The sequence below is a fragment of the Bos indicus genome, chromosome 14 (genome assembly GCF_029378745.1).
Source record: "Bos indicus isolate NIAB-ARS_2022 breed Sahiwal x Tharparkar chromosome 14, NIAB-ARS_B.indTharparkar_mat_pri_1.0, whole genome shotgun sequence".
In the NCBI taxonomy this organism is placed as follows: domain Eukaryota; kingdom Metazoa; phylum Chordata; class Mammalia; order Artiodactyla; family Bovidae; genus Bos; species Bos indicus.
In genome coordinates this window covers 77596359-77614712 of record NC_091773.1, presented here as the reverse complement: position 1 = coordinate 77614712, position 18354 = coordinate 77596359, and the positions used below count along the sequence as shown (strand labels likewise).

Genomic DNA, 18354 nt, shown 5'->3' with positions numbered 1-18354 from the left:
GAGTAGGTTTGCAAAGAAAGTATTTAATTCTTTAGAATGCTTATGCGGGCTGAGATAAATGAAGTGCTCCTTGGCCCTGCCATTTTTAATAAAGATTCACTTAAATTCTGGGCTCCAAATAAAAATTTCCTAGGATTTTGAGGTACAAAGATGTCTCCTAGGATCTTTATTGCCCTCAGAGCAATAAAGAATCTGGTTTGTCTGTCTTTTTAACCATGATTACATGAGCAGTTTTGACTGGTTCTGTGACATTAGACAAGACTGGAACATGGGAATGGATGTGGGTTTTGATTGCCATTATGATTTCTTAAAGAAGAGAAATAAGTAAATCACAAAACTAAACGCTGAACACAAGATTTGTAGAATTCTGAGTGTAGATATGGCTTCAGAAAGAACTGACTTCAGGTTAAGTACACACCAGACTAAAAGATTATGTGATGTTTCTATATGATTCTAAGTCAAGTGATTCCTTCATTATTTTTAAAAATAAGTCACAGGTGATTTTTCTTCCAAATTTGACGTACAGATTCTTCATGTAGGCTAACTAGTTATAATGATGGAACATCCCCATTGGCCTTGCTAACAGGTGGAGGAATAACCAGAAGTGTCAGTTCTTATATGAGACACATGGTTTTCATAATAGAGCACACAAACGGTAGCAATGTTGGGCCATTTATTTCATCATAATATAAAATCCAGTTGTCATCGTAGCTGCATATTTGCCTTCAAGAGTAAGCAAATGAATTCTTAACATTTCATCTCAAGCTGCTCTTAGGTCATTGTATTTGAGTAATAGACCTGATATTGCATCAGAATAATGTTGCAAATGAAAGCATTTAAGATTCTCGAATGTAAACGGAGTAGAAACCTAATGCCATTTAAAAGTATAGTACATAATAGACAAGAAGAAAGGGATAAAATGCTTTTTGGTCCAATTAAACTGAATAAAATGGGGAGGGATAAAAGTCATTAAGAAATCAAGTATGCCTTAATTGCAAGATAAGGAAGTCAATGCAATGGATTTGAATTTAAGCACAAGTTTAGTGAACTTCCAGATTACTATTTGAGTTCAACAGAAAGAAGAAAAAGATTTTGCATTTGCAAGCAGGCTGTCTTGCTAGTATTGAAATAAACGTGTTTTTAAAGCTTGTTTTCTAGGATTATGTCAGAAGCAGAGCTGTGCTTCTTGAGGGAAGATGAGCTTCCTCCTGGGCCCATCAGAATGAAGCTTTCACTGTCCTGCCCTTCAGAGGCTGGGGTGGTCGGTGGTTCTGCTTGATGCAGAGTTCTCCATCGCCTTCAGCATTTGCTAGCAGACAGCGGAACTGCGCCAGCTTGGGGGAAGGATAACATGTTTAGAGAAGCAAAAGATATTGATGTCACACAGAACACTTTTTTTTTTTCCTAATATGATTGATGCAATGTTATTTAGAAAATCAGGTTGAAGACTGCAATGGTTTCACTGATGGAAAGGGAGGAAGCCAACAGTTCTTCCACATGTCTTTGCACCAAGCATTTGGCTTAAATTATTGATGACTGACTGGATTAGCATTCCAGCTTTCTCACACTTGGGTAAGAGACTTCCCTGCTTGGCGCCTATGTTTCCATACGGTACTATTTCATTGTGTTTTGGTGAAGGCTAAATGGCTCAACACAGATAAGGTTCTTAGAATGGCGTTTGGCATGTAGCTTATGCTAAAGAAGTGTTAGCTCTTATACCAACAGGTCACACTGCAGGTTTGCTGTGAGACTTGACTGACAGAATGTACGTAAGGCACCTGATGAAAAGAGCTGCTCAATCAATGGCAGTTTTTATCAAAATTATAAACAGTGATTAATGAGATATTTTACTGAATATTGAAGAGCTTAAGCTTTAAAAAAGAATGGAAAACCAACGTCAACGATCAAGGTATGCCACTGGAGAGTCACAGTTCCCTGAAGAGGTTGGATTTTTCCTTATTAAGGTGAAAAGAAGAGCAGGAATTCTGAATCTCTACATAGAGGGAAAAAAGTGCTTATAAATACACTCTACTTTTTGACTATTAAATAGACCTGATGTCACTAATAAATCTTTTTCAGTTGAAAGGCAAAGGGAACTCTCTAAAATTGAATGGCAGTAATAATTGCTCTCAGTATGAATTGAACTGATATTCCTGCTTTGCACTTCCAATTCCTGCACATGCGCCTCTGACACTCTACCTGTTCCGAGCTCGCACTGATGGTCTCTTTAAAGATGATCCAGGTGACACTCTCGTGAAGAGGAGGGTGAGTCAGTGAACCAGAGTAGGCCCAGTAATCCAGGGATGGAGGCAGGAGGACAGAGGGGTCGAAATTTGTGAATGGAGCTTTCTTGTTCTGAAAGAAAAAGATAAGCAATGTATCATTATGCCCTGATGTAAAATATTTACATCATTGCATATATGACATACATATTATTTGGTAGATAGGTCTTAGCAAAGAATTTAATCAGTTTTTCTACTATATAGTATTGCATGACTGGTATGTTTGTGGTGGCTCAGCTGCCCATTAATGCAGGAGACACAGGTTTGATCCCTGGGTGGGGAAGATCCCCTGGAGAGGGACATGGCACCCACTCCAGTATTTTTGCTGAAGAATCCCATGGATGGAGGAGCCTGGTGAGCTACAGTCCATGGGGTCACAAAGAATCGGATACCACTTAGTGACTAAACAACAACATGTTTGTAGATATAAACAGTAAAAGTACCAGAGGACTGAAAATACGCTACACTAGAATTGTGACTGATCTTCTTCTTCCTTCTTCATTTGGCTAAGTGTAAGCAAAGGTTAAACATTTGTTTATCATCTATATTCTTTATTCTTATTTCTCTACTGATTGGTCATATTGGTATATACAAATAAATTGATATTCATATGTTAATATTTTATGTAGTCAACTTGATTAGAACTTGTGTATTAATTATGTTGATTTTCTAGTTTTCCAGGTGGATGTCAATGATCATATCTCTACACTTGATGATAGCTTTGTCTCTGCTTTTCTAATATTTATCCTAATATGTACTCATTTCTTTCCTTATTTAACTACATTGAATGGACAATTATTGGAATATTCATTTGTGGTGGTCACAATTGACACCCTGGTCTTATTCTTGATTGAAATGAAAATGCTTCAAATATTTCACTACTAAGTTAGATGCTTGTTTCAAATGTCTATTTGATATTCTTTCTTAAGTTCAGTTTAAATTTTAGAGGAATATTTTTCTTTCTCTCTTTTACTCTTCAGGAATGGATATTGAATTTTAATCAAACATTTTTCAAGCATCTAACAAGTGAAATTTGCTAATGTAATGGATTACATTGGGAGATAGTCTAATACTGAATCATCTTTGCATGCTTTTGGTAAATTCTACTAGTTTGAAAGCATGGCTCTTTTAACATACTGTTGAATATGATTTGCTGTAATCTATTTTAATATTTCTTTTAGCTACACTCCTAAGTAAGATTGGCCTATGATATCCTTTTTGTGGTGTTCTTACCCAGTTTGTGTATTAGGTTTCATTAAATTAAATTAATTTCATTAAATTAAATTAATTCATTGAATTAGGTTTTTTTGGTCCCCTAATCTAGGCAGTTTAGTTCAAAGTGGCATGATTGTTTATTAAAAGTTGTGTGACGTTTCCCCATAAAGTGGTCTGGGCCTAGGGTTTCTTTTACTAGGTACATTTTTTTTAAACTATTCTTTTTGACTTCTTTTTATATTATTGGTCTATTTAGACTTTAAACATATTTTGAGTCAGTTTCTCTACGTTTTCCTAGACATTCATCTTTGTGATCTAAATTTTCGAATTTGCTCATGTAGTGTGGTACTGCTGACCCTTGAGCAATGTAGGGGTTGGGGTGCTGACCTCTTGAGCAGTTATAAATCCGCACATAAGTTTATGGTCGTCCCTCATAATCGTGGCTGTGCATCAGCAGGTTCATTTAAGGGATCATTGTGTGGTGCTAGAGCAAGCATTTATCAAAAAAATAATCCACAGGTCACTGGACGTGTGCCGTTCAAACCCATGTTGCTCTAGGGTCCACTGTACAAACTTTTCTCTTTTAAAACCTTCTAATGCATCTTGAGTTATGACCCATTTCCTTATTTGTAATAATTTGTTGTATTTCTGTTTCCCCCCCATCATTAAACGTGCCAAAAGTGCCCTTTTTTGGTTGTTTTTTCCCCAAAGAATTAGTTTTTCACTTTATTAATAAAATTTTACCTGTATTTATTCATTTTCTTTCCTATTTTATTAATGTTTTACTTCATCTTAATTAATCATTTCCTTCTACTTTCTTTTCATTTATCATCTTTTACATTCTTGAATTGAGTGCTTATTTACCTGTAAACTTTCTTACTTTAAAAAGTGTAATTTTTTTGAACTCAACGTGAACTAGATTTATTTTATATAAAGGTATGATAGTTCTACAAACTGTGAATGACAATGGCAAATCTCTGACAATGATTTAACTCTTTATTGTCAAAATGGTGAAGCTAAGGTTAAATATATCAGAACAACCCATCTTTTTCTCAGCTGACAGTGGGCATCATAGTTATGATGTATGAAAAAGCTATGAAAACTATTCTTCTACAGGCTTCATCTTGCTGAAATAGATAAGCAGTAACTATGAAAAATGAAACCCAAATAAATCACTGCTCAGAGACCTCAGAAACCAGGAACGTGTAAGCAGCACCTTGATTTTCGGATTGATGGTTTTGCTCAGGTCTTCCTACTCCTCACATCAAATATGCAATTAAATGATTTCTGAGGTTCTGTAGATTCTTGTTCTCTGATTTAAACTAACTTAATGAGTCTATTTACCTTATTTTTAACTGCTTTTAGGGCATCAAGTACTTTCTGAAGGTTTGGGTTGGCCTGACCCACCTGGAGATTAAAAAAATAAAGTGTGAGATAAAAATAGTTACCAAGTAAAATCCTATTTAGTTACTTTTAAAAAAATTAAAACCAGTAACTGAAGAAAAGATATGCAAGTCAAAATACAGGAATTTAGCACAACTAAAATACAAAAGCAAACCTTTTTGGTCTGTTCTATTAATTCTAATCAGTAAAATGAATAGTATGTTACAAGTGTTCAATAAAGATTCACTAGAATTACTATAATTCCAAAAGTTAGTCACCCAAATATCCTGAATTTAATAGTAATTTCCCTATAGGACTTTTCAGGGACTCCCCTACAGAAGATTTGAATCTTCCATATTAAATATCAGTTCAACTTTCTTTATGAGACAAAAGTCCTCTTCATATTTTTTTCTGATGAAAATTAAATTGATAAACTCCTGACTCTGTGATGTAGAAAGTTTAGAAGAAAAGTGGAAGATGAGCTGAAAAATAAAAAAATTATTGCCACCATCAACAGCTTCCCATTTCATCTCTGCCTGAAATGTATTTCTCTCTTCAAGAGGGGAAAGTCCAGCGGAACAAACATATACCGGAGACCTGCTTGCTCACCTGTGCAGTCACTAGTAGACGGGCACATTTCAAAAAAGAGAGACGCAAACATCTCTCTGCTCTATTTCACCCTAGTTTGCAGTCTCATTGGTAAGGAATAAATTTAGCAGAGCTCCGAGAGGCTCTACGACTCACCTTCACCAAAACGCCAATCAACGCCAAACCATCAGCCTGCGAGGCAGCATCAGCGAAGCTGGTGTACTTGGCAGAATTCCAGTGAACTAAATGAAGCTAAAAAACACAGCATGATGGAGCAGTTGTTCACACCACGGTGAAGGGAAAAGGCAGGTTAGACCTTAACATGTTGATATATACAGATACATCTTGGCTTGGGTAAACAAAACTTGTGTGACCCTTTATCCAGGACATGGGAAGGGCTATGTTTGGACTTTTAAGAAGGGTTTTCTTAAGAAAATAGAGTTGAACAGAGTGGGCACGTTGCAAATCCTGGAACCAGTAAGTAGAACTTCTTTTTTCCACAATATCATAACTATTCAATATTACTTCTTAAAACTAAACAAAAAAACCAAACACCTCTCTGTTTGGTGTGAGAAGATCAAGTATTTCTGGCTAACTAGTTTGGAGACAAAAACTGAAATAATTTTCTAACTTGAGGTACCTGGTAACTTTGTGAGAAGGGGCTCCTGAGATGTCTGGAGTGGTGGCCAAGGGCAGGTTCTCCTGAGCGGATCCAGACACCTTTCAAACCAGTATCTCCTGCCTACCTCCTCTGTGAAACTCTAGACCTGTATATCCAAGTGCGTGTGCACGTCTCCTGATGCTTTCTTGATATCTCCACGTGGATGCCTGATATGCATCTCAAACTTAACACAGCTAAACTAGCACTCTTGACTTTCTCTTTTCCAGATCCATTTCAATTTCCCGCTTTAAGAAAAGGCATCACCTTCCATCTAACTGCTCAATCGAAAACTGCAGTTATTCATTCTTACTCTTCTCCACTGATTGGCATCCATGCTTCCACGCAGCGCATGGATGTGACCCTTGCACTTAGTCCACAGCTTTAAGGCTTTGCATAACTGCTGACTTTCCTCTGGGAAGTCAAGTCAAAATGGGAGAATTTTGACTTGAATTATGGCTGAACTCAAATGCTACTCCTGAAAAAGTCTTTTTCTGTCCACCTAATGTCAAGTGATCACTGGGTCGCTTGGATGACTCTAAACCAAAGCAGTCCTCTCCCCGCCACCCACACGTCTCCTCTCTGTCTCGGCTCTGTCTTTCTCCCCACCACTCCCCTCTCCTGGTCTCCCTCCCACCCTCCCTACCCTCTCATATGTCGAACTTAGTGATAGTGCCTCTCGCCTCCAGCCTGGATTAACTTCACTTTTCTCAAATTAGATAGGAGATTCATTGATTCAGATTTCTTCAGTTCAGTTCAGTCCAGTCGCTCAGTCGTGTCTGACTATTTGCGACCCCATGAACCCCAGGGCCAGGCCTCCCTGTCCATCACCAACTGCCGGATTTCTTAGATACAGCCAAATATCCTCCCCCAGACATAATACTATTACTAATTTAGACTTTCAGCCCATTTGATTTCAGTCCACTTTCAATTTTATGAAAAATAAATAGGAAAAAATGAAACATGTAATAGATTTCTGCACCATTGAAAGTTCCTAGCCTGGCTTTCTAGTGTAACATAAAGTAAGTTTTAGTTGTATACTATTCCCAAGTCTTCTATCAAAATGAATACTACACATACTCTGTACCTAACAATCCCTCTTACAAAAATGCCCTACACAATTGCCTTCACGAGTGTGTAAGATATTTGTACAAATGTATTTATTACCCATTTTTTTGGTAAAGAACAAAAAACAACAGCAGAATGAAACGCGAAAGGCATTGCAATTGTTCCTATGTAGGAGTTAGTTAATAAATTCTAACATATGCCTACATGGAAATACCATACAGACTTTAGGAATTCCTACTGACTTGGAAAAATGATCATGATCATTGGTAAATGAAAAAAAAAAAAAGATTGTTGCAAAACTATGTGTATTACAGATTCATTCTACAAGAGTAAAACAAAAAAGCCAACCAGTCTGTGCTGGTACAAACTTATTGAATAGTCATGCATACAAAGAACAAAAGTTTTTTGTTTTCAGTCTCCATACCCTCTGTTGAGAGTTTGATGCACATTTTCTTGATTTTACTGTGGATATACAGGCAGAATGTCTTGAACTGAATCACAGACTTCCATGTGGAGGCAAGTCAAGAGGCCAGAGGGTAGTGGCCTGCTGCCAGGGAGCCCCAAACCCTCGTCTAGAGTATGCTACTCGTTGTGATGACTCCTGAGGTTAAACTGGCCCTCTTAGTCAAATCTTAATGGAGTGCCTCGGCCTGGCTACACCTCTGCTGTGGGTGTGTGCACACTCGAACCTTTAAATGAGAAGAGAATGATGGTGTGTTCCCCCTGGGCTCAGAGCTTTAAAAGGACAGCAGCAACTCCCCTTGAGGTTAGCCTGATGTCAGGCAGCAGTCTCTGAGACATTCTGAAATGAAAGCGGATTCTGAGGCCCAGGAGTTTGACTGCAAATTCACCTGCCTCCCTCACGTGAAAAAATTTCCCCTATTGCCAAATGCAGTGTGTCACTGTTTAAGTTTAAATGAGCCTAGGAATTCTTTATAGGCCCCCAAATGTTCATTCCTTTGGAGCCGTTGAAATTGTGTCTTAAGTGATAAGGGGGACTTCCCTGGTGGTTCAGACAGGTAATGAATCTGCCTGCAATGCAAGAGACCCTGGTTTGATCCCTGGGTGGGGAAGATCCCTTAGAGAAGGGATAGGCTACCCACCCCAGTAGTCTTGCCTGGAGAATCCCATGGACAGAGGAGCCTGGCGGGCTACAGTCCATGGGGTCACAAAGCATTGGACATGGCTGAGCGACTAACACACATCCACATGGTATAAGGATGCTACTTCTGGGAGGGCTCTGTGTAGCTCTCCCTCACTTACTACGCTACATTACCTCTGCAGAAAATTTGGCTCCATCCACTAAGTGCTCAGAGCCACAGTCATCTGTGATGCCCCAGTGAAAATGGAACTGCCGCAGCCTGTAGCTTTCAGATAGAGGACCCCCTTTCAGCACTAGAAGAAAAAGGAAACTGCTATTAGTGTTACAGTCATGAGCTCCAGCTTGTCTTTGCATTTAATACAAATTAACATTAAATTGGGGCGAGTAGAAATGAAAATAAACAGTAGTCTAAAGTTTCCGTCTTGTTGGTTTTTCCTCGTGTCCACAATGATGGGATTCAGATGTGCGGAGCACCTTCAGATGGTGCGTGAGTTACATGGTTCTCAGCACATGGGCTATAATTTTATCTTTTCCTGTTTTCAGGAAAACATATTAGAAGATGAGTGAATTCTAGGATTAGAGCTCTTTCCTTGATTCTGCTTTAGTTTATAAGTTCATTCATTCTTTCAACAGACAGTAATGGACAGTATGCATCAAGATATCTAGCAATTTATTTTTAGTAACAAATCACTCTGCATGTATCTTGTAACTGATCAAGATACAAGAGGGTATTCTGACAGCTTTACTGAGAATCCCTAGCCAGGGACCAAAAGAAAGTTCCAGCAGGATGGTAGAGTCACTTTTAAAATTCTAACACTGAAGGATCATTTTGCTTTAGAGAGTCTGTCCAACCATATGAGTAATAAAACACACGTAGTACCAGACCTAATCCAATATTAACAAAGGACGTAGCCCCAAGATGTCTAAAACTTAGGCTCAGAACCTTGAAGGAAAGTGCTATGACTAACTTTGCCTTTTGACAGTAGAGCTGATTTATGAAATTGTCATTTAGTAAATTATTCAGTAAACAGTTTTGAGATTTTTCCTGTGAGCGAGGAAGTATGCTAGATTCTGGGAGATGAAGATAATTCAGTTACTATGATCTAATAGGGAGAGGGGAAGCTAGACAAAAATACTTATGCACAGAATGATTCCATGCAAGATACACCCAAGACCAGTTTTTTTTTTTTTTTTTTGGTTCTGGTACCCAAGCACTTCACGAGCTGGTGATGGACAGGGAGGGCTGGCATGCTATGATTCATGGGGTTGCAAAGAGTCGGACACGACTGAGCGACTGAACTCAACTGAACTGAAGCAATTCATTGTTATGGAGCCATTTTCCTGGCCACAAAAAATAAATATACTCTTCATCTGTATTTCTTCCCTAATGCACTCGTCCAATCTCATCTCAATTAGAAAATATTTGCCTTTTCAGTTTTTATATTCATGATGATTCCAGAATTTTGTGAAAAAGTACTGTTTATTCAGAGGGTGTAAAGTTAGCATAAAGATATTGGAAACCAGAAGAGATGGAACAGAGTCACTGAGAAGAAGGGCTGAAAAAAGACCGAGCTGGGAGTCCCCAGAATCACCTTTAACACTTGGAAATATTTTAAAACTTCAAGATACCTCAGTAGATGGCATCAATGCTACCCGTGTGCACCCACTGCATATGGGTGTTCGTGTTTCTGAAAGCCCTGCTGTTTACATTTCCCCAGTAAAGTCAAAGACACAAATTAGAAGGACCTTTTGGCTCACCTGATCTATTATCACTGTCCTCAAAGTTTACATGAAAGGAATGTCCCACGTTGACGATTTCTTTGGCTGTGGCTGGATTGTAGGAGACACTGAGGGGTTTCAGAGAGGGATCACGCTTGGTTTCACTGGTTTTGATGTCGATAGGAGATTGGTTATTTCCATTTGCGATGGGGTACAGCTTGCCCCAGTGTTCAGGACCTACCAGGACGAACATGATTACAATCAAAACTGATCTAATGCTTGAGTCCAAGTTTTAGGAATATAGTTTTACTAGATTAAGATTTATTCAGGTATCTCAAATGGTATTCCGGTTAGCTTAATGGAAATCCCAGGTGTGAGAATGCCCCTTTTCTATGCTACACTGGCAAATAGTGTCTTTGTCAACAGAAGTCTCATAGTCTATGGGATCAGACTGTACCTATTTTGCTGTTAGCAATAAACCTCTATACATAGGGAGGGAGAGAGGCTGAGAGGCAGAGAGGAGAAACGAGGCAGAATACATTTTGTAGACATCATGGGCCCTAAGGACAACTGTTGAGAATGTATGCAAAGCTGGTGTAAGTCAAAGGCACTTCAAACCATTAATCTATGACTTTACCGTTATTTTAAGTGCTCAATATCTCTTTTCCTGGAAAAGGGAAGAAGCCGTTATTTGATCTACATGAGCAGAAGAATGCTTACCGTTTTCACCATCATATCCCCAGTCAGGACTTGCCATGATCTTCTACTTAGTTTTCTTTTCCTGAAAACAAAGACAATACCTGGAATAACTGACTGTAACTGAGTGTGCGATAGACAACTGAAACCGCAGTTCGCAGGGTTTTTATAGAAAGTCTCTGCCTTTGTGCATGTGTGTTAGTCACTCAGCCCACTATTTCATCATCTTTATCTATCAGGAAGTATATGCATGTTAAAAAAAAGGTATTGTTTAAAAAAGCTCACAAAGGTAAGGTCAATTCCAATTGCTTTATTCTCTTATATTGTTGAAGAGAAATATCAAAATCTTAGCTTCTGCAAAACCAAGCCCTGTCATTCTCATGTTAGTAGAAGATATGGCTGAGTTATCACACATGATGCTTTGAATTTCCAGTTAAAAAGGACTGTGCATTTGAGATTCCCAGCTTTTACCCTTGCTGGACACTCAAGCAATACTAGCAACAGGAATTGAGTCAGGAGAATAATTTGCATATTTACAGGCAGATCAGAACCAATATCATGATGTTAATTTAAAATCAGATAAGAGAACCACTCATCATTTGTAATACATTGGGTTTGCCGTTTGTAGTATATTGTAAAATCTTAGGGAAAAACGCAAACTTTTAGGCCAACTCAATATATTATTGATGACAGTACATTTTGAAGACATACAAGATGAGAGTCAAATTCCTCATTTTTGAGCAGTATTAGAATTCACAAATGGAGATTTGTTTTATGTGTGAGCACGGTTTTGTCCAACTCTGCAACCTCCTGGACTATAGTCCATTCCCCGCCCTTCTGTTGCCTCACAGGCTGCCAGCTGTGAGCTGTGTGCACTCAGTCATGCATTCAACAAATCATTGTGTGTGCTCAGTCATGTGTGACTCTTTGCAACCCTATGGACTGTAGCCCGCCAGGCGCCTCTGTATGGAATTCTTCCAGGCAAGAATACTGGTGTGGGTTGCCATTTCCAACTCCAGGGGATCTTCCTGGCCCAGGGGTTGAACCTGTGTCTCTTGCGTCTTCTACATTGGCAAGGTGGATTCTTTACCACGCTGCTGCTGCTAAGTGACTTCAGCTGTGTCCGACTCTGTGCAATCCCATAGACCCACCAGGCTCCTCTGTCCCTGGGATTCTCCAGGCAAGAACACCAGAGTGGGGTTGCTAGTTCCTTCTCCAATGCATGCATGCATGCTAAGTCACTTCAGTCATGTATGACTCTGTGCAACCCCATGGACAGCAGCCCACCAGGCTCTTCTGTCCATGGGATTCCCCAGGCAAGAACACTGGATTGGGTTGCCATTTCCTTCTCCCTAGAGCCACCATAAATGGAGAACATTTTATTAAGACTGAAATTACATACAGCGCAATATTTTTTTACACATCAAATATTGAAATAGAAGCCTTTCTTTAGTATAGGTCTATATAATCTATAGGAAAAAACAAACAAACAAACAAACATGCCTGCTAATGCAGGAGATTAAGAGTCATGAGGGTTCAATCCCTGGGTTGGGAAGATCCCCTGGAGGAGGAAACGGCTATCCACTCCAGTCTTTTTGCCTGGAAAAATTTCACGGACAGAGGAACCTCATGTACTACAGTCCATGGGGTCCCAAAGAGTGAGCTACGACTATACGATTATAGGACACTTTCATATTATTTAACCATCACACCACACATAAAAATGCTATACACTGAGTTATCATTTTGCAGCTGAGAGAAGTTGAGGGGTTCACCACAACCAGGGAGAAGCCAAGGCTCCAGCCTCCACGTCTAGTTGCTTTCTTTGCCTCCATCTCCGCTGAAGGCCCCGCTGGTTTAGCCAGGAGGTGGCTGATCCCCAGTTTCCCATCTCTGCCTATGATCCTCTTAAGTCCAGCTGAAGCCTGCACTGAGGTGAGACTTGCCAGCTGTTGGGTGATGAGAAGATTCACAGGACTTGTCAAGGAGGCAAAGAAGAGTAATGAATGTGTGTCAGATCTTGGCTAGGTCTGCATTTCCAAGGCTCTAAATGCGCTCAGAGGAAACGCAACCTGAAAAAAGAAGCCTTCATAGTAATGCTTTCCATGCCTGGGAGTCGTACCTGCTTCCATATTCGCGTACTGTGAGCTCCCTGGGCTTTCTGAAGGAAGTGGGTCTGTCACAGCTCTTAGCCAGGCTTATCAGAGCCAGGTTTTCTGCCCCTCCTGTGTGCTGACAGCCCACCGGTTCAGACGTAGAATGGGAAGACACCTGAGTTTCCATTCCTCACTTTAGTAAGTGGAAAGAATTATTACGTAAAGGGAACTCTTAAAAGATACCATTTATTGAGGGTCCAGGATATCTCAAATGCTATGCTAAAAGCTTATGTGCAGCAAATCATTAATTCTCACAATAACCCAATCAGGCATTAACATTTGTATTTCACACAGGAAGAAACTGAAGACAACTCCGCAGGGTTATAAATGCTTATAAGTGGATGTGTACATTGGGTCAGGCTAGGGTTTAAACCTAGATCTGTTTGTTTCCAATGCTTGTCTTCTTTCTTGACTTTCCACTGTCAACAAATACCCACTAATTTCCCCTTGATTCTTTTTGCAGAAGGACTGACTTGGTGGATCCAGATTAGTCTGTCTCAAGATGACCAACAGTCAGTGTTGACCCTTGGGTTACTTTATTTTAGATTTAGAGCCTCAGGTTGCCCAGAAGCTCCTAGAGGGATAGAAATAGGCTACGCTTTGTCAGTTATTGCTCTTCTTTCTTCCTTCAGTTGCTAAGTTGTGTCTAGTTAAGAGGCCTGCTGACTGATACTTTGTTAAACTGACTGATAACTTTGTTAAAAGTAACTTTAAGTTGAACTACTATATTAATCAACCTATTTGAGAAGAGATAACTCCCTTTTTATTTCATGATTACATGACAACTCACCACATGCATGTTTAACATTCATATAGGAATGGTAATTTATTTAAAGTTGAGGCACAAGATTGGCTTGAATCCTAACCATTATGACCCTTTATTCGAGTATGTAGCTTGGGTGTGCTTGTTTACGACCACGAGCAGAAAGCTACACAGAGAAAGATGTACAATTTAAAGAGCATCTGTGGTTTACATCCTGACACGCCTCTCATTTACTTTCATCAGTTTTTCTGCTTACAAACGTCACCTTTCAGCTTAATATCGGCACTAAATCCAAATGTCCCCTTTGTGTTCCTTCCACTTTCACCTGTAACATCCTCACAGGACATTTTTCTAAGCCTATAATCTTTGGACTGCTTTTGCATACCGAAGAGTTTAGTCTACACTGAACTCTGCTCTTCTAATTTAAACAGTTTATTCCTTAAAAACCATCAAGGATGCAAGCATATATTATAGAAGGTTTCCCAAGCCCTGTTAGAATATTCCAAAGAAATCCATAGGTACTTGGAACTGGTGCAGGAGCAAGTAACCTGATGGGAAAACATATATATTTTAAAAGTACTGTAAAACTGCATAAATCAATTTTCATAGAGTATTGGTTAATTGATAACATTTAGAAGTATCAAGCTATATGTCAAGAAAATGGAGAAAATAGGAATAAAATATTGTAGTATTTGAAATAAAAAAATTTAAATGTTGAAAGAATGATGTGCAATGTTTAATTTTAACAGTTACATTGGCTTAATTTTCAAATTTGATGAAAATGTATGAATGAGCTGGGGGAGAGGGAAGAAAGATTGCTTTCTTAACCTTCTAAAATGGAATTTTAGAAGTCAAATATTTACTGAAAAAAACTTACAGCTAAAATGTTGATATTATCTTTACTCTTAAACCATATGCCCTAATTTTATCTCTTGACCATCCTTTGCAATAAATAAAATTCTTGCAGCAAACACACAAACAAAAAGAACTATAAAGAAGCTAAAAGATTTACTGTGGTTCCTAAGATGGCTGGATGGCATCACTGACTCAGTGGACATGAGTTTGGGTGGACTCCGGGAGTTGGTGACAGACAGGGAGGCCTGGTGTGCTGACGTTCATGGGGTCGCAAAGAGTCGGACACGACTTAGTGACTGAACTGAACTGAACCGAACTAAGTGGTGCTAGTGGTAAAGAATCCGCCTGCCAATTCAGGGCGCATAAAGACATGGGTGTGATCCCTGGGTGGGAAGATTCCCTGGAGGAGGAAATGGCTCCCCACTCCAGGATTCTTGCCTGGAAAATTCCATGGACATAGAAGCCTAGCGGGCTACAGTCCACGGGGTGCAAAGAGTCAGACATGACTGAGCATCTGACACAAAAGATTTACTGTGATTAAAGTGAGCTATTTCACTATGCACACACTTAGTATTGCAATAGGCTAGAAAAGACTATGGTTCACTGAATAACATTAAAAATGATGATCTAATTCAGTTCTCACAGTAGACTTGGGGTTAGGTTAATCTCACTCCACTTTTAAAAAGGAATGACTGAGGCTCAGAACATTCCAGTGGACAAGGCAGGATTTGAATCTAAAACCCAAAAGCCCATCCTCTGCTCTATTTTATCACATGACCGTCTTTAACAAGCTGTCCATAGAATGTTTGCTTTAAACTTACTTAATAGCTGATGACATTTATTTATTGAGTAGCATCAATTAACTTTACCGAAGATAATTTTAGCACCCTAAAATGTTTTCAACAGAGTAGAGACATTTTCTCAGTGTTTCACAAAATTTGAAAACCATATTTCAGTTCAGTTCAGTCCCTCAGTCCTGTCCGACTCTTTGTGACCCCATGAATCGCAGCACACCAGGCCTCCCTGTCCAGCACCAACTCCCAGAGTTCACTCAAACTCACATCCATCGAGTCAGTGATGCCATCCAGCCATCTCATCCTCTGTCGTCCCCTTCTCCTCCTGCCCCCAATCCCTCCCAGCATCCGAGTCTTTTCCAATGAGTCAACTCTTCGCATGAGGTGGCCAAAGTACTGGAGTTTCAGCTTTAGCATCATTCCTTCCAAAGAAATCCCAGGGCTGATCTCCTTCAGAATGGACTGGTTGGATCTCCTTGCAGTCCAAGGGACTCTCAAGAGTCTCCTCCAACACCACAGTTCAAAAGCATCAATCCTTCGATGCTCAGCTTTCTTCACAGTCCAACTTTCACATCCATACACGACCACTGGAAAAACCATAGCCTTGACTAGACAGACCTTTGTTGGCAAAATAATGTCTCTGCTTTTCATATGCTATCTATGTTGGTCATAACTTTTCTTCCAAGGAGTAAGAGCCAATTCTAAATTATATTTTAAAGTCTTAGTGTTTCTTAACTGAGTTTTTTTCTCCTAGTCTCTTAAACGAACATTTTCCTCTGATTCCTACTATCATATTTTAAAACTGAGAACATGAAGTATTATGAAGGCAAGTAAATTATGATGAGTTCCAAGTTTAAATTTATAATTAAAAATAGTTCTTTGGTAGAGAAGGAACTAAGAATATGAAAGAATGATGTCTCATTATGGTAGAAATCTGTAAATACCACTGAAGAGAAATTCCAAAAGACAGTAGCAGTTCTATAATCTTAGTATTCCATAGGATACATGGATTTCCTGGGACCCATATTTTCCCTAAAATAAGGAAATATACATAGTGAAAATCAAGTGTCATGTTTATTAAATTGGCATAACTCTCACATCGCTTCTTAATGTCCCTGCTTCTCCAGAATTGATATTGTTTAGGGTGACAAGAGAAAGCTTAATTCTAGCGGAGAAGTCGGACATGGAAAATGGTAATATTAGCTCGGACATTTCTGCAGTAAGACAATTGGAAATTCTGCTGAATCAATTTAAATGGCTGGATTATTTCTTCCAAACTGGTCTTTCTCTCCCCTTGTAACCAGCTGTTTTACCAGCTTCATCCTTTCCAAGGAGGTCTGTGTCCACCCCCACCACAGGGTTCCCATTTTAGGGCTTTGCACTTGCTCTCCCCTCTGTCTGGATTTCTCTGTATCCAGGCCTTTCACAGGCTCAGATATCACCTTCTCAGAGACAGGTTTCCTGACCTCCAAACTGAACATATTGCCCAGCTCTCACTCTATTACTTCCTTCCATCTTAGGTCTTTCATTACCTTTGTTGCATCTTGAAATTATTCATTCTTTTCCATTCTGAAATTTATTTGTTTACTTGCTTGATACCTACAACCATCTCTATAGTGACACTTTGATAACAATGGGCTATTTTATTGTTTTTTTATCTCACTATGTTAACTTTAATTATGACATGCATGGTAAATTGTGGTGTTCAATAAACACTTTATTTTTTTTTCTTTCCTTTTTTTTTGTGATATACCTATTAATTATTCCCATTTTATTTATTTTTTTTAATTAAAAAAAAATTATACATGTGTTCCCCATCCTGAACCCTCCTCCCTCCTCCCTCCCCATACCATCCCTCTGGGTCGTCCCAGTGCACCAGCCCCAGGCATCCAGCATCGTGCATTGAACCTGGACTGGCATCTCGTTTCATACATGACATTTGGAAGTTTTGGCCACAGCAATCAGAGCAGAAAAAGAAATAAAAGGAATCCAAATTGGAAAAGAAGAAGTAAAACTCTCACTATTTGCAGATGACATGATCCTCTACATAGAAAACCCTAAAGACTCCACCAGAAAATTACTAGAACTAATCAATGATTATAGTAAAGTTGCAGGATATAAAATCAACACACAGAAATCCCTTGCATTCCTATACACTCATAATGAGAAAACAGAAAGAGAAATTAAGGAAACAATTCCATTCACCATTGCAACAGAAAGAATAAAATACTTAGGAATATATCTACCTAAAGAAACTAAAGACCTATATATAGAAAACTATAAAACACTGGTGAAAGAAATCAAAGAGGACACTAATAGATGGAGAAATATACTATGTTCATGGATTGGAAGAATCAATATAGTGAAAATGAGTATACTACCCAAAGCAATTTATAGATTCAATGCAATCCCTATCAAGCTACCAACAGTATTCTTCACAGAGCTAGAACAAATAATTTCACAATTTGTATGGAAATACAAAAACCCTCGAATAGCCAAAGCGATCTTGAGAAAGAAAAATGGAACTGGAGGAATCAACCTACCTGACTTCAGGCTCTACTACAAAGCCACAGTTATTAAGACAGTATGGTACTGGCACAAAGACAGAAATATAGATCAATGGAACAAAATAGAAAGCCCAGAGATAAATCCACGCACATATGGACACCTTATCTTTGACAAAGGAGGCAAGAATATACAATGGATTAAAGACAATCTCTTTAACAAGTGGTGCTGGGAAATCTGGTCAACCACTTGTAAAAGAATGAAACTAGAACACTTTCTAACACCATATACAAAAATAAACTCAAAATGCATTAAAGATCTCAACGTAAGACCAGAAACTATAAAACTCCTAGAGGAGAACATAGGCAAAACACTCTCTGATATACATCACAGCAGGATCCTCTATGACCCACCTCCCAGAATATTGGAAATAAAAGCAAAAATAAACAAATGGGACCCAATAAACACTTTAGAGTGAACAATTAAGTGATCACTTTGAACTTTAATTATTGTATTTTTATAAAGATTTGGAAGAATAAAACCCTCAGTGGGGACTATGTCCACCCAAAT

The 18354-nt window shown here is 38.9% G+C and overlaps 1 protein-coding gene across 1 annotated transcript; it reads right to left on the bottom strand.

Annotated features, from left to right (window-relative positions):
- Window positions 1-656: 656 nt before the first annotated feature.
- Window positions 657-10873, bottom strand: LOC109568271 (carbonic anhydrase 1-like). Its single transcript, XM_070802957.1, has 7 exons — window positions 10736-10873; window positions 10055-10252; window positions 8471-8589; window positions 5625-5720; window positions 4842-4904; window positions 2200-2355; window positions 657-1334 (listed from the first exon to the last, which is right to left on the bottom strand). Exons 1-7 carry the CDS (start codon window positions 10770-10772, stop codon window positions 1218-1220), a joined length of 786 nt encoding a protein of 261 aa, XP_070659058.1. The 5' UTR covers window positions 10773-10873; the 3' UTR covers window positions 657-1217.
- Window positions 10874-18354: the final 7481 nt, after the last annotated feature.

Excerpts from the sequence above, each read along its gene's own strand:
- LOC109568271 (XM_070802957.1), bottom strand. The coding sequence starts at position 10,772 with ATGGCAAGTCCTGACTGGGGATATGATGGTGAAAACG. Across the intron at positions 10,253-10,735 it reads GGGATATGATGGTGAAAACG|GTCCTGAACACTGGGGCAAG; the intron begins GTAAGCATTCTT and ends TCGTCCTGGTAG. Across the intron at positions 4,905-5,624 it reads TGATTGGCGTTTTGGTGAAG|GTGGGTCAGGCCAACCCAAA; the intron begins GTGAGTCGTAGA and ends TTTAATCTCCAG.